The sequence below is a fragment of the Chionomys nivalis genome, chromosome 7 (genome assembly GCF_950005125.1).
Source record: "Chionomys nivalis chromosome 7, mChiNiv1.1, whole genome shotgun sequence".
Taxonomy (NCBI): Eukaryota; Metazoa; Chordata; class Mammalia; order Rodentia; family Cricetidae; genus Chionomys; species Chionomys nivalis.
Genome location: NC_080092.1, coordinates 101,996,008 through 102,011,311, shown reverse-complemented (window position 1 = coordinate 102,011,311; position 15,304 = coordinate 101,996,008). Strand labels below are relative to the sequence as shown.

The 15,304-nt window shown below is 47.8% G+C and overlaps 1 protein-coding gene across 1 annotated transcript in view; it reads right to left on the bottom strand.

Moving 5' to 3' along the window:
- Tbcd (tubulin folding cofactor D) overlaps positions 1-15,304 on the bottom strand; it is a 151,190-nt gene that overhangs the window by 54,032 nt on the left and 81,854 nt on the right. Inside the window, exons 14-15 of the mRNA XM_057774425.1 lie at positions 11,250-11,406; positions 3,525-3,582 (exon numbers count right to left, since the gene is read on the bottom strand). Coding sequence (XP_057630408.1) covers positions 3,525-3,582; positions 11,250-11,406 — 215 coding nt within the window. The remainder of the gene's footprint in view (positions 1-3,524; positions 3,583-11,249; positions 11,407-15,304) is intronic.

The following is a 15,304-nucleotide window of genomic DNA, read 5'->3' as shown; positions in this document are numbered from 1 at the left end:
CAGTGAAAGCCTCGTATGAAAGTAAACATCATCGAGAAGACTGAGATACAACACTTGGGAAGGGCGCACAAGGTTTTTAATGTTGTAATAAAGAATCAGAACCTCAAGCTAAAAGTCAACTTTGTCTATCTGGGAGGAAACCTCAATTCAATGGAAAGAACTATTTTAGACATCAAGAGGTGGAGGTGGATAGGGATAGCGAGGGCTGCATTGCAGGCATTAGGAAAGATTTGGTCAGCAAAAGACATAATGACAACAACAAAATGACAAGTATATGAGATGCTTGTCTTGAGTTGCCTTCTTTACAACTCTGAAACCCAGAAAATGAAACACTCGTCAGAACCGCGGCTTCATGTGCTTGAGATAGCATGCCTCAGGAGGATCCTAGATGTCACAAGAAGAGACAGGTTGTGTAATGGTGGGTGACATTAAGAAACATCTCCATCTGCAGAAGGACGTAAACTACAGGATATGGCAATGGCGCTTGAGATACTTTGGCCATGTTATGAGAATGAATGACGCAGATACCTGAAGACAGCACTGCTTGGAGGAGTGCACAGGATAAGGCAAAGAGGAAGACCCAAAGAATGCTGGGTAGTCAGCATAAAGGAAGACTGGAACCTTGGGTATCGCAATAACACAAGCATGTAGGACTTCCCAGGATAGGAACAACTGGAGAAGCCGCCATAAACAGGCTGCCCATGCAGGCTTACGCATTGCTGGGACATAATGATGGATGAGGGTCTCACTTCATCCCAGGTCACATAAAGTCACAGGGCTTTGATTTTATTACTGTTTCCCATAAATATGTCATCAGTTACAGAAAACAATAAAGAAAACACAAAATATATTAGTTCAGATTTAATATAGACTTTTAGTTACTGCCTATCAGTTAACTATGAGAGCAAGACCACTAAGACCTCCCAAGAAAGCACTGGGCCTACTAACTGCAGACAAAGTGGAGTCCCTCTGGGGCTGATGACAGTTTTAAAGGACTCTGGGCAGGCTGCTTGCATTCTGGCTGCAGGTGTAGGCAGAGAGCCTACTTCTTGGTGCAGGTGTAGGCAGAGAGCCAACAGCAGTCATGAAAAGACCACAGTTGGGCATCCTGAGACAGCAAGACCTCAAAGATCACCTGACCAGAACACCAGAAGCATGACCCACTGGCTGAGATCCCATGACCAGAACACCAGAAGCATGACCCAATGGCTGAGATCCCATGACCAGAACACCAGAAGCATGACCCAATGGCTGAGATCCCATGACCAGAACACCAGAAGCATGACCCAATGGCTGAGATCCCATGACCAATACTGAACAGCTAGGCTTTCTAAGCCCTCCATAGTAGGTCTTCACCTATGAGTACCCAATATGCTGGATCCCATGCCAAACACACGGCTGGGACAGCAATGGATATATAGAACTAGGTTCAGGGCCTGCGTGCATTTCTACTGCAGTGCAGCCAGAGGTCAGGTAACAGACAGAAACTCCATCACTTGGGACAGGCAACTGAAGACAGGGACCACTGTGACAGAGAAGATGAATTCAGTTGAAGCCTTTGATAACACCAAGTTACTTCACTTAACTGACGTGGGATACCTTTCTGTATATGGGTTGCTTTTATTGGATAATGAATAAAGCTGTTTCGGCCAATGGCTTAGTAGAGTAGAGTCAGGCGAGAAATCCAAACAGAGTTATATATAGAGAGAGTAGATGGAGTCAAGGAGATGCCATGTAGCTGCCGAAGGAGAAGGACACGCCAGAACCTTAGGAACTTTACCAGTAGGCCACCGCCTCTTCGAAATACACAGGTTGACAGAAATGGGTTAATTTAAGATGTAAGAGCTACTGTGAGTTCAAGACCAGCCTGATCTACAAGAGCTAGTTCCAGGACAGGCTCCAAAACCACAGAGAAACCCTGTCTCGAAAAACAAAACAAAACAAAAAAAAGATGTAAGAGCTAGCTAGGAATAAGCTAGAGTCATTGGTCAAACAATGTTGTAATTAGTATAGTTTCTATGTGATTATTTAGGTCTGGGCAGCTGGAAATGAAAGAACGGTCTCCGTTTACACTTAACAACACAGAAGACTTGACCTGAGAAACAAGGAAGGTGGGCAGCTCTGTAATAAGTAAAAACAAAAGCAAACAGTGGAAATTTTTTCAAAAAAAATTGCCTAGATAGGTTCTTAAAATACTACCAAATAATTAAAGTAGAAAAACATCAATCTCTTAAAAACTATGGTACAAAATAAAAGAGAAATACTTCTGCACCCTCAATGTGTTAGTTCATCTTCAGTCAAACTGCAGACAAAAATACCTGAACAAAAGATTAATAGCCCTCATGAACAGATTCAGAAATTCTATTCCTGAGAACACTAACAAACTGAGTCCAACATAAAGAAGGGTCTACACGCAAGGGGAAATTACACTAGAACGGAAAGGTTATTTCAAAGTCTGAAAAGGAACCATACAGTATAAAAGGACACAGGCCAAAGACTACTTGATTATATCAAAGTCAAATACCTCTTCATAATTTTAAAACATGAATAAAATGAAAGAAGCTACAGGAAAGAACTTCTCAGCCTGCTAAACAGGAAGCCCCTGCTGACATGCAGAGCCGGGTAAGTCTCCCTTTTCCTCAGTTCCATGACTTCAGGGGTCTCCTCTCCGTCCTACTCTAAGGCCCGGCTCCTATCCCACAGAATACATCTGCAACACTGCCTACTCAACCACAGGCCTCCCAAGGTATGGAGATCTCACTGGTACTAACAAATCCCACCCACATCTGCAACACTGCCTACCCAATCACAGGCCTCCCACAGTTTGGAGATCTCATTGTTACTAACAAATCCCACCCACATCTGCAACACTGCCTACTCAACCACAGGCCTCCCAAGGTATGGAGATCTCATTGGTACTAACAAATCCCACCCACATCTGCAACACTGCCTACCCAATCACAGGCCTCCCACAGTTTGGAGACCTTATTGGTACTAACTGACCCCACCTGTGCACCAGCACCCTCCCTTTCCCTTAGTCTCAGAGCAGCTGCAGTCAAATGCTACTCAGTCTGTCTCTATGAGAATGCAGAGCCTCAGAGCTCAAAACATGGGAACTCCCAAATCCACATACCTCACAACGAACAGCAAGTTTCACCCATAGGCTTCACCTATGTTTCTGAGCACCCCAAATGTGTTCAACTGCTGGCCTGTCTATGAAAACTTGGTCTGGGTACTGAACAGAAACCTGTTCACCCGTACTTGTTCAAGACATTTCACCACAGCTGGCTATGGCTTGCTCGGCAGCACTAGATGGAGGCCTTGAGCCCTGACTTCCCCATGAATTCCACAGTAAAAGCCCTACAAATGTTACCGTGGCGACTGCTTTACTCAGCTCTTTCCTCTGATCTCCTTTGCCGTGGGGAATGGGTTTTCCAGGGGGACAGAGGCCCACCTGCAGGACATTAGGCACAGTTACACCCCCAGCTCCAGGAAGGGAATGCTCCAGGGACAACGGAACTTACGGAGGCAGCTCTTCTGCAGTTCACGTTTCGGTCAAAGATGGCGGCAATGACCAGCGCACTGTAAAAACAAGGAAAATGGTTAATTAAAATGAAATATGCAAGGGCTGGGAAAATAACTCAGTCAGTAAACTGCTTGTCTTGCATGAGATCCCTCATAAAACGTTGGTGAGGTAGTGCATGCTAATAATCCCAGCCAGTCTAGTCTAACGGCTGAACACCAGGCCAGCAGGAGACCCTGTCTTAAAGGAGTGGACAGAATTCCCGTTGATGACACCAAGCTTGTTTTCTGCCCTCCACAGGCATAGGAAGGGGCACAGGCAGGCCATGTGACATCCTCCCACTGTTCACTTGCTCTGAGTGAGCCTCGCAGGAAGCTCAAGGTTCCTAGAGGTTACAACAGATTTGAGTGACCTCGAAGATAGCAAGAATTATAGCCCCAGCCCTAACAAATGTCCTGAGCCTCTAGTGCCTTGGAGAAAAATGTCTTTGCCCTCCTGGGATCACAGGTGCTCGACAAAATGCAAAGACAAATGGCGCTAGAGGATGAGACTTGACAGCAGACAGACAAACGGTCACAAGTCGACACTAACTCCTCGACACACCAACAGCAAGCCAGAGCTCCATGCACACTGCTGACACTAACTCCCAGACACGGCTGCCTACGCCTTCCAAACAACACCAACAGCAAGCCAGAGCTCCATGCGCCCTGCAGGCAGCCTGCCCCTGGGAAGCACCCAAACTTATGGTTTCCACAGTGCTCACAGGCCTCAACCCGGTGTGAGACACGATAGAGCGAGCACTGTCCGTATCATTAGATGAAGTCAACAGGATGGAGACCAAGACTGGATCCTCTGGTGATCCTCGTGCAAGAAGGCCACCACTACATACAGCCTCCTGACTTCAGACCCAGACCACAAGTCAAAATAAGCCTTTTCTTTACAAAGTAGTTTCCTTCAAGTATTTCATATAGCAATGAGTGACCTGCCAACAACAGAAACAGTACATGGAAGGCAACTGTTAAGTCTCAACTTTTTCTAGAGCCAGAAGCAATACCACCACACCAAACCAATTTTCCCCAGCTCTCATGACACCCAACAGGTTTTAACTAAGTCTTTTTCTTATATAGCAAACTTTATTACTGTCAGAATCTAGAGGGTCCTTGCTCTTCCGCATCTCATGTCTCTCATCTCTCCTGCAGTCATCAGTTACTGCCATGGGTCCCATCCTCAAGGTGAACCCTTCTCAGGGAAGCATTTCCCCATCTAGGATTTCTCTCCTTGGTCCCTACATCCCTTGAAGCCCCAGGGATATTCTCAGGAAACAGCAAGGTGTGAGACCTATGGATCAAGGACCAGTCTGTCTTTCTCGACCTCACTCTCAACTTTCCCAGCCATGTAGTGAGCTTGTAGCGAGGCTGACCTGAGCTTTAGCTTCAGTGTTTACTTCCTTCCTCCTAGGGACAAGGCTGTGCCCAATTCACACTTTCCTAAAACACTTTCCACAGGTTACTGGGTAACTTTACAGCTGCAGATGAGACCTGATAAGGTGGAAGAGTTAGGGGAACCCCTACTGGGGCCTTCTCCCAACTCCACTTGTCCTTCTCAGGTGTGTGGGAGGCCGAGGGAGTACTGCACACGTAACTGAAGGCATCTCTCCTGTGCTCAGCACCAACACAAGAAGCCCCAAGTAGCAGCTCCTCCCATGGGGACCATATCCAGCGGGAGGAGCTGCAGCAGGCCTGCCCACTGACTTTCCTTATGGGGCCATCCTTCCCACAGTCGCCTTGACAGGTCTGTGTGCTCACAAAAGCCCCAGTTACCGCGCTCCTCAGAGAACAGGAATATTTCAACTATTCTTCTCGAGGCAGCGAGACTGCTGCCGACCGTCCTCTTGGTCTCTGACAGTGAACATACACAGGCTGTTCCATGCAGACCTCTCCAAGGTGTGAGGAAGCAAAATGAGCCGTAAGTCAGAAGGACTGGGACATGGAGTCGGAGTCCATTACAGGACTCTCCTCAGAGGGAACCCATGTGTAGCAGGTATCAGCACAGCCATGAGGAGCAACAGCCTCCTACACTACCATCAAGTTAGCTTTTCCTTAAGCATTAAACGGCTTAAAAGTCACTGCTTCATTGATAGTCTTTCTTTCTGTAGCCCAGGTAAGCCTTGAACTCATGGTTAGTCTCCTGCCTTAGCCTCTCAAGTGCTATGATTACAGGCATGAATCAGAATTTACATGTTTCATAAAACTTTAGAGATTATACTGAAATAAATGTAACAATACTTGGAAAATGCTGCTTTTTAAGTAACACCTTCAGGTTAATTAAAACAAATTTGCATGTACTTACGAGTAAAGGTGTTTAAACACCGTTTCAATTTGGGCTAAATTCTTTTTTTAACTTTTTATTCATTTGTGTGTGTGTCTGTCTGTCTGTCTGCTTGTGTCTGTCTATCACATGTGTGCTGAGCCTGAAGAGCCAGAAGAGGGCTTCAGATTCCCTGGGACTACAGTCACAGTTGTGAGCTACCACGTGAAGGCCAGGAATTAACTCAAGTCCTCTTAAAGAGCAGCCAGTACTTTTGTCCACTGAGCCACTCTCCAGCTCCGGATTAGCTTCCTTAAAACTGTTTTCCTAACTTCAGAACAAGACTGCAGAATTTAAAAATACCAAGATGTTTCAAGAGCAAAGGGTTAGGAAATCATCTTCCTACATCACTGTCCTCATGCGTACTAACCTCCGCCTGGGCCCCAGTCATCCTCAGCAGGATGACTGTGTGAATGTCACTACAACACCTGGCACCCACGGTGAAGGCCACCACCTGAGAGAGGTGACAGCTCACCGGGGTTTACCAACAAGAAGGGATCCTTTTTCAGGCCAAGGGAAAGTGGCATGCCTCAGCCTGCTTCTCTCCTTTCCCACAGTCTTATCCCTCAGTTCAGCATGTGCCGTGAGAACAGCATTTACCCCAAACTCTTTTTTTTTTTCATTTGTATAATACTATGTAGCACTCAAAGGCAAGTATACTTGCGGCTACCTGGCAAATGACAGTACTTCCATACTGACGCAGAGAAGACTAATAATTCACTGTCCATCTACCGTTTTTAAGTTGTAAATCGCATTAAAATATAAGCCCTGTGCTTTATTGAATTTCCCTAAGCCGTAAGCAGAAGATTCGTGTACTCTGGGGTCACAGCCTGATTGCTGGACCCGTCCTGGCAACAGCAGCTTTCCCTTCTCTGAGAGTTGGGCCATTCAGAGGCGGAGGAGACCAAGACATAGCTTTGAGCAATGCTTGCTATTTCCTGATTTTTTTTTTTCCAGGACAATCTTGCCCTGGAGGAAGAGATCCTACAGAGCCAATCCCAGGCAGTTCACAGGCAGCCCACGCGGCCCGGCCGGTTTGCACGGTGGAGGTGAGAGTCAGGAGCTGCCCCTGGCATGGGCGGGCCTGTGCCTGGGCGGAGTGAACGTCAACAGGAGCTCAGCTTACAAAAGAGTTTCAGGTGAGGCAATCACTAGAAGGTGACAGGCAGAGCACCCTGGCAGCGGCAGCAGGTTTGCTTTCTTTTCTTTCCTGTAGATCAGATTCTGACTTTGGTTAGAAAGACTCGTCCAGGTGATAAACAGCCATCCCAGTGTGTTTTCGCTCCGCATCTTGCTGCCACTGCACTGGGGTTTTCAGGAAGCCAGGTGTGTGACACAGAACAGTCAGACCTTCTCCACCTGTGTTTGCTCAAAGCCAAGGAAAGATGGTTTTCAGAGTCGATCAAAACTATTTCAAAACGATAAAAATCTGCCCTTAACATTTCTAAAGCAGAGTTAGCACTGGGAGGGGAAGAACAACTGATCCAGTTTCTACAGCCAAGGTTAGAAAGGGTTAGTGGCTATCTCTGCATCGGGCACCAAGGCCTCCCTAGTTTTCCTGACAGATGTTTCTGTTTATTCTGGGAACTATATTTGGATCTCAACTGCACTTTTACAGGATACACGGAGGGGTTTGTGAAAGTAAAGATACCAAGATTTTATCATGTGCTGGAATTAATGGGCTTAAAACCTGATAATTAAAGAGCATGGTCACTCATGACAAACCTTGCAAGCAAGTCTGCAGGGCACGCCCGACCGATACTCAGACACAGAGCTTCAGGCGGGAGGTAGAGCATGCCCCAAGCTCACTGGCGCACCTGACTCACCAGGTGCCCTCCCCCACTGATGCCTGGAGTCAGATGGGCCAGAAAGGGCCAGGCACAGGTTCCTCAGAACCTGTCCGACCGGCTAGAAACCTGCAGCAGCTCAGCTCCAAAGGGCACTGCTGCCCATGAGAGGCAGGTGTGGGCAAAGGAGCCAGAGAAGCCTTCTCAGAAGAAACTCCAGAGCAGCTGACTGCCAGCTTAGGAGAAGCAGGAGGCTGTGAGAGAGACAGCCAACAGTCTTGAGGCCAGACGGCTGCAGTTTCCATGTGCAACACACAGGCATGAGCTCCTCATCAACCCCTCGGGCTTTTCCCACATGTCAGCAAGTCCAACCTCTCCTAGGCCCAAGAAACACAAGAGTTTCTAAAGACTACAGCTAGACACAGCTGCATACCAACTACTCCCGGGCCAGGAAAGTTAGGTCATTCCCAGAGACTGAGCTGTGCGTAAGTCAAGGCCACTTCTGTGCTCACCCAGAGTCCCAACAGAAGTAGCGTTCTCCACACCACACCCAAAATCTCAACCCAACAGGAAGAGGACCTCACATCTCCCCACGGGACACCTCACACTCAGCAATCGCAGTTCACACAAGCTCTGGAAAGACCACGTCAAGCTCAATCTGGGCCACCTTCGAGTGTGCATCAGGTGTGCATTTTTTTTTTCCTGAGAATGAAAAGGGGATGGAATGTTGAGGAGGAGACAGGTGCAGCACTAGGTGTGACCCTGACCAGGCACTGGTGAACTGCCAGGAGACTGAAGGATGGGAGAGACCCTTGGCTCTGATGTGCAACTGCGTTTTCTTCCCTGAGAGGAAAGGACAACCCCGAAACAAAAGGTCCCGAGTTCCTTTAGCAGCTATGGAAGCTGCTCACCACACTGCTCTGTGTGTGAGAGAAGCTGGGGTTAGAGAAGACAGGACAGAGCCCAAAGCCCCACCTGCAGCCACACCACCAGGTCAAAGCAGCCGACTTTAGGGCCGTATCACGCCTATCAGCCATGTTTCCCAAAGACTGCTCATATCCTTTACAAAGCCCCCCCAGAGCTCAATCGGGGCTGTGGCGTAAGTCCTACAACACTAAGTGAAGACAGGCGCGCTGGTGGGAACTGTGTAACTCTGGCTTTTCACTCTGGACCACGTGCCCCACGGGGCCTCCCAATCATGAGGAAGCTGACAAGAACCTCTCATGTGTACCTCTTACCTTCAAAAGGCAGCAGCATGGCCTTGGGTACCCACATTAACAGAAGAGAACGGAGAGATAGCCACGCACTGCCTCTCCACATGGCCACATGCTCCCAAGCCAGCAGGCCAGCACCCATTGACATCACTCCGATTCCTCCATCAGGCCATCCTGCCTTCCTACCTCCGAGATCAGGAGAGATGGAAGGGCATGGCATAGCATTCTGTAAGTCTGCTGCTCTTCTGATCAAAACTGTTAAACTAAATGGGATCTGTAAGGACTGTTTTTACTTTGAAGCAGCAGGCTCCTGCACATCAGAGCCAAGGTCCCTCCCAGTCCTTCACAATCTCCTGGCGTTCATCAGTGCCATGCCAGGGTCACACCTGGCTCGCACCTATCTCCTGCTTAAGGCTCTATCCTCTTTTCATCCTCAGGAAGAAAACTGGGCAATGACCACAGCTAGTCACCTGACAGAGCCCCGTGGAGCTAAGCAAGAAGCCATCAATCTGAAGAAGCTGCCCGGCTCTGGGACAGTTGTGCACAGGAGAAAACCTTTTTTCTACTTATACTGTATACTGCCAGAAATTTGAAGAAAAGGACAAGAAAGCAGTTGCAAGAACCTCCTTTGAAGCCACATAAACAGCAAAGAGAGGACACTTCTGTATGGCAGTCGGGTAGGAAGCAGAGAGGTCATCACAATGGATAGGGCCCAAAGCTCAGCAGAAGACCCTGGACAGCTGGGCTCCTGCAAGCTTCCTGACAATCCTGCTTACATCATGTTCCCCGTGAGCAAAGCACCTGGGCTCCTGCAAGCTTCCTGGTAATCCTGCTTACGTCATGTTCCTATGAGTGGTGCACCGTCAGTATGTGCTTATGCCCCATAAAATGATACAGGTCCTGAGACGCTCCTTTCTGAGAGCAGGGAGTTCCAGTTGAGATGTCCAGGAGGAAAATATTCTGGAGGTGTGCCTTGGAATGAGGTGAGGGGGCGAGTAGCACCATGGGGGTGATACTTGGGGTCCTGGCTCACACTTTCAGAGTTCTGGAATGTAGAAATATCTGTTTTTTTCTGAGGCTGATTTTGTCTGTCCTGATTTCCTAAGTTGTGTGGCCAGTAGACTTGCACCTCACCTTCATTCAGCAACTTGTGATATAAACAGTATTGGAAACCTCTGTGAGGCATGGAAGCATCCTTAGAAGTGGAGTGACGGGTGCTGGGTCACCAGACTCCAGTACCTCTGGCCAAGGAAGAGTGCAGTCCCACGTGCAGGGGTGGCAGCTTGGGTCTGTAGGCTCTAAATATGAGTTCAGTGGCTTCTGGAGCTCCATGCCTCTGGTATAGTACCAGGGCTTTTCTGCCTGACTTTCAGGAGTATTTCTTTTTCTTTTTCCTATCCCTTTGAAAGGTGCAGGACAAATGGGTCCTCAGTACAAGTGTCTCTTCAGTTTTGAGCAGCAATTGGCACATAACACTGGGGTGGGCAGGGGGAGCCAACTTTCTTTGAGTTTGAGCTTCATTCTGTTCCTTTCTGAGAAGTCAAAGGAGGGTGCCAAGCAGCTCATCGTATTTATCATGGTCGTCTTGGGTCCTCTCTGTTGAAGTCTATTCATGCTCACTAAGACAAGGCCTATGGTTTGCTCTGTCCTCAGCACACTGTAGGACAGCTGCTGGAGGCTCCAGAGTCACTAGCAGAAGGGGTTCTGTGGTATTCTAGTGACTGAGCTTTACTCGGTTCCATGGCATCTCTCTGAAGCGGGACCCAGAGCCCATTTTTTTTTCCTGGACAGTGGTACTTGGAACCCTATCTCCCCACCCAGCAGATCCTGCCCCTGTTGTAAGGAGGCCGCTTGTTGGTTTCCAGCTGCTTAGCCCCTAAATAACCACACAGAAACTGTATTATTTAAATCACTGCTTGGTCCACTAGCTCTAGCATCTTATAGGCTTACTCTTACATCTCAATTTAACCCATCTCCATTAATCTGTGCATCACCATGAGGTCGTGGCCTATCAGCAAAGGCCTACCAGCAAAGTTCCATCCAACTCCGTGGGGCTACATGGCTTCTCTCTGACTCTGTCCTCTTTCTCCCAGCATTCAGCCTAGCTTTCCCTGCCTAGTTCTGTTCTGCCCTGCCATAGGCTCAAAGCAGTTCTTTATTAATCAATGGTAATCATAGCGCACAGAGGGAAATCCCACATCATGTCCCATTCCACAAGATTCCAGCAATGCTGGGACTGGCAGGTAGTTGTTGAGAACGGGTTATCTGAGGAGAGCAGTTCAGGGCAGATGGAACATTTGCCTGAGGTAAATCTCCTTCATGGCACCATCACCCCTCAGCACAACCAACAGGCTTTACCTGGAAATGGCAGTCACGAAAGGAGTCAACTCCTGAGGCTCATAGGCGCGTGCGAAAGCCCAGCACACGTAGCAGGCGGCATCCCTGACGTTGGCGCCCACGCTGCAGGCGCCCCGCTTCTCATCGTAGGTCAGTGCCTTCAGGATCACTGTGACAACTGGCAAAAGACAAAAGCAAAGAGCAACTGGTGGCACATCATGAGTCAGGGTCACAGACAGGCCATGCACAGGCCTACGAGAATCAAAATCTGTCAATCGCACCACAAGGACATGTGCTCAACTATGTTCATGGTAGCATTGTTTGTCATAGCCAGAACCTGAAAACAACCTAGATGCCCCTAAACCAAAGAATGGATAAGGAAAATGTGGTACATTTACAAAATGAAGTACTACACAGCAGAAAAAAAAAATGACATCTTGAAATTTGCAGGCAAACAAATGGAGCTAGAAAACATCATATTGAGTGAGGTAACACAAACCCAGAAAGACAAATATCATACCTACTCACACATAAGTGGTTTTTAGACATAAAGCAAAGAAAACCAGCCTACAATTCACAATCCCAGAGAACCTAGACAACAAAGAGGACCCTAAGAGAGACATCTAATGTACATGGGAAGTAGAAAAAGACAAGATCTCCTGAGTAAATTGGGAGCATGGGGGGGCCATGGGAGAGGGTGGAAGGGGAGGGGAGAGAAAGAGAGGGGAGCAGAGAAAATTGTATAGCTCAATAAAATCAATTTAAAAAATGAAAAAAGAAAAAAATCAAAATCTGCTCAGAACAAACCCCCGAAATGAAAGAAGTCCACCAGCTCAAAGGTAAAGAGGTATTTTTGAGTTTCCCAAGAATCACACAAAGAAATGATGGCTCTTCAAAACAATAACCACAGCCAGGCTCCCAAGTTTATGGCCACACCAAGAGTGTGCAAAACTCAGAAGCTCACACCAGGGCAGAAAGGGTCATGCATTTATGGGGAGTGATGGTGACACCCACAAGTGAGGCAGAAGGATGTGAAGCCACAGGACAAGATTTCGACAACCTCAGGGAAGGGTGGAGACACCAGAGCCTGGACCAGAGAGGGGCCCTGGAAGTCCCAGGGCTGAGGATCCAGACACAGAAGCCAGTCCTAGTGGTCCTGTGTGCACAGGATTATCTGTTTCACCATCTGAAGTGTCTATAGTAGCCAAGAGATAAAGACACATGAATTCTTCTTCTGGTTCTAGTGAAAATATACAACCAAGTAACTGATATACATGCACACAGAGAGACAGAGTAAGAGACATACATACATACGGACGGACAGAGAGACACACACACAGCAGCTGATACAAGGAGATGAGAGAATTTTAAGATGTGTTCAAGAATGCTGGAACATTAAATTGATAGCATTCCTGGGTACTTTCTTCAAGGACCTACGTTAACATATCACAAAGATACTTGTTCATCGACGTTTTTGGTTTTGTTTTATACGAGACAGGGTCTCACTGTGTAGTTCTAGTTGGGCTGGAACTTGCTATGTAGATCAAGTTAGGCTAGCCTGCCTCAGTTTCACAACTGCTGGGATTAAAGGTGTCTGGCACCATGTCCAGCACATTCATCAATGTTTATTTGTAGCACTGTCCGAAATAGCTAAGTTATAGAACCAACCTGGGTATTCATCGAGGGAAGAATTGATAAGGAAAATTATACTGTGTACAACAGTCATATGCCCACAAATAATTAATTAATTATTTATTTATTTATTTATTTTTTTTGGTTTTTCAAGACAGGGTTTCTCTGTGGCTTTGGAGCCTGTCCTGGAACTAGCTCTGTAGACCAGGCTGGTCTCGAACTCACAGAGATTCGCCTGCCTCTGCCTCCCGAGTGCTGGGATTAAAGGCGTGCGCCACCATCGCCCGGCTCACTGGTACTTTAATAATGTGTTTAAAACAGGGCTGGATGGAGGACAAATAATATGGTTCAGTGGGAGAGCCCGGAGGGGCCTAGAATGTGTGAGGGCCTGGGTTCAATTCCCAGTGGCATACCTAAAGAGGGACAGAGGAATATCCTGCTGGCATCATAGTTCTAGCAGTGCCCATAGCCATGTGTTCAATAACATGGCAGGAGGTTCCAAAGAAGCTGGCCATAAACACTGAAGGCCATCAAGGTAAGATTCACAGATGGCAGACAAATCAAAGGAGTTAGTCAAAGAGTAGCAGCAGACACAGAGGACATGACAGTGCCCAGGGACTCTTGGATGGCATGCATGCTGCCCTCAGAAACCCCCACCCGTGTATTCTACATCCTGAACACACATGAGTGCCAACCCTGTGTCCACAACAGTGTGAAGAATGACACCACTAAGGTGTGTTTTGGGGAGGTACCCATCTCCTGCATGTGTGATTGTCAACCAGAAAATAGCACCTAAAAGTAAATATAGGCAAAAAAAAAAAAAAAAAACCTGAAGAACTATCAACGTTATAAAACCAAATCTCTACTTTTTTGATTCTAAGGGCTTTTCTATATAAATATCAAACGTAGTTATGGATCAATGGAATATGTTCATATAGCTGTGGTATTTCAGGGAAGCTGTAAAGTGTGCACAGGACAAGTGATGGGCAAGAGGCCTGGACACACATCCTAAGGGAAGCATCGTAGTGTGCATTGCAGCCTCATGCAGATGCTAGGTTACCCAGCGTTGTCCTGCTAAGAACACCAAATAAAGCCTATCCCCTGACTTGGGACAAATGTCCCTCTAGATGTCCAACACAGAGCCCATCTTCCCAACAGTTTTTCATGTAAGTGGCCACAATGAAGTCTTGGGGATAGTGTGGGCCCAGTAAGTGGTCATCCCAAGGTCTCTTCACAGCCAATCTCCAAGTCAGCCCTATCCACAGAAGCAGCTCCTACATTCCAAGAACTCAGCCCAGTCCCATCTCCCATCAATCCAGAAACACCCTGTGGTCACAAACAAAGGCTGGCTCCAGTGGATCATGCTTTTTTTTTTCAATATAAGTAACTTTTTTCTACTTATTTTACATACCAATCAGTTTCCCCTCTCTCCTCTCCTCCCTTTTCCCATCTACCCCCTCATCAAGTCCTCCATCTCCATTCAGGAAGGGACAGGCCTCCCATGGGCTTGCACAAAGCCTGGCATTAGTAAGGCTTCTAACAGTGAGGGCAGGACCTCTCCCTGGCACTGGGCTGGCTTTTGGTCACCTGTTTCCCATGCTAGATAATTCCTAAGTATGTCCCAGAGACTCCCGTACCCTACAAGGTTCCTCTACACCCCAGGGAAGAGGCACACCAGCAGGCAGACTCTCTGGGGCAAGCCAGAAGCGAACCCAGTATCTGACAGACTATTACTCCTGTACACACCCGATGTTTCCCCAAACATGGCGCTGACGGTTAAATACAAACCCAGCAAAAGAGAACCACCATGGCTGCTGTGGACTAGGAAATACAGCTGTGATCATCTCGACTCACCTATATCCAACGGGCAATGCTGAAAAAGTCGTCAGCTGTTGTACTGAAACAGGCCTGACTGACCTGGAACTGCTCCCCGTTTGCCAGTATACAGCTCAAATTCACACTCTGTTAATTAACAGGGCTGCCCACGAGGGAGCAAACAATGTCAGGAAAGTTGGCTGTGGCACCTGTGGGGGGGCAGTGCTCGTGTATGTGGTATCACTGCCGCTCGAGTCCCTGGGGCTCCATAGCCCGGACGCTCTGGGCAAGGCCGGCCAGCCAGCCTCTGGCCTCAGGGAAATCTGAATGTGCTGTCAACGTATCACTCCATAGGACAAAACCAATTTCCAGACAGATGACTGTAAGCAGCCGTGTCAGGACTCTCCATGTCCACTTCACTTCTCTCCTACACAGACTCCGTGCCAGAAACTGTGCGGTGCCTCCCGGGAGAGACACGTACCACACACACCACAGTGCCCAGCCTGGCCAGAGAACCCAGGTTTCTGTCCCCACGTTGAAGTGAGATAACTGTGGAAACTAGTCCCTTTCAGAGACTACTGACATAGCAGTCACAGGAAACTCAAGGAATGGGTCTATACCCACCAACA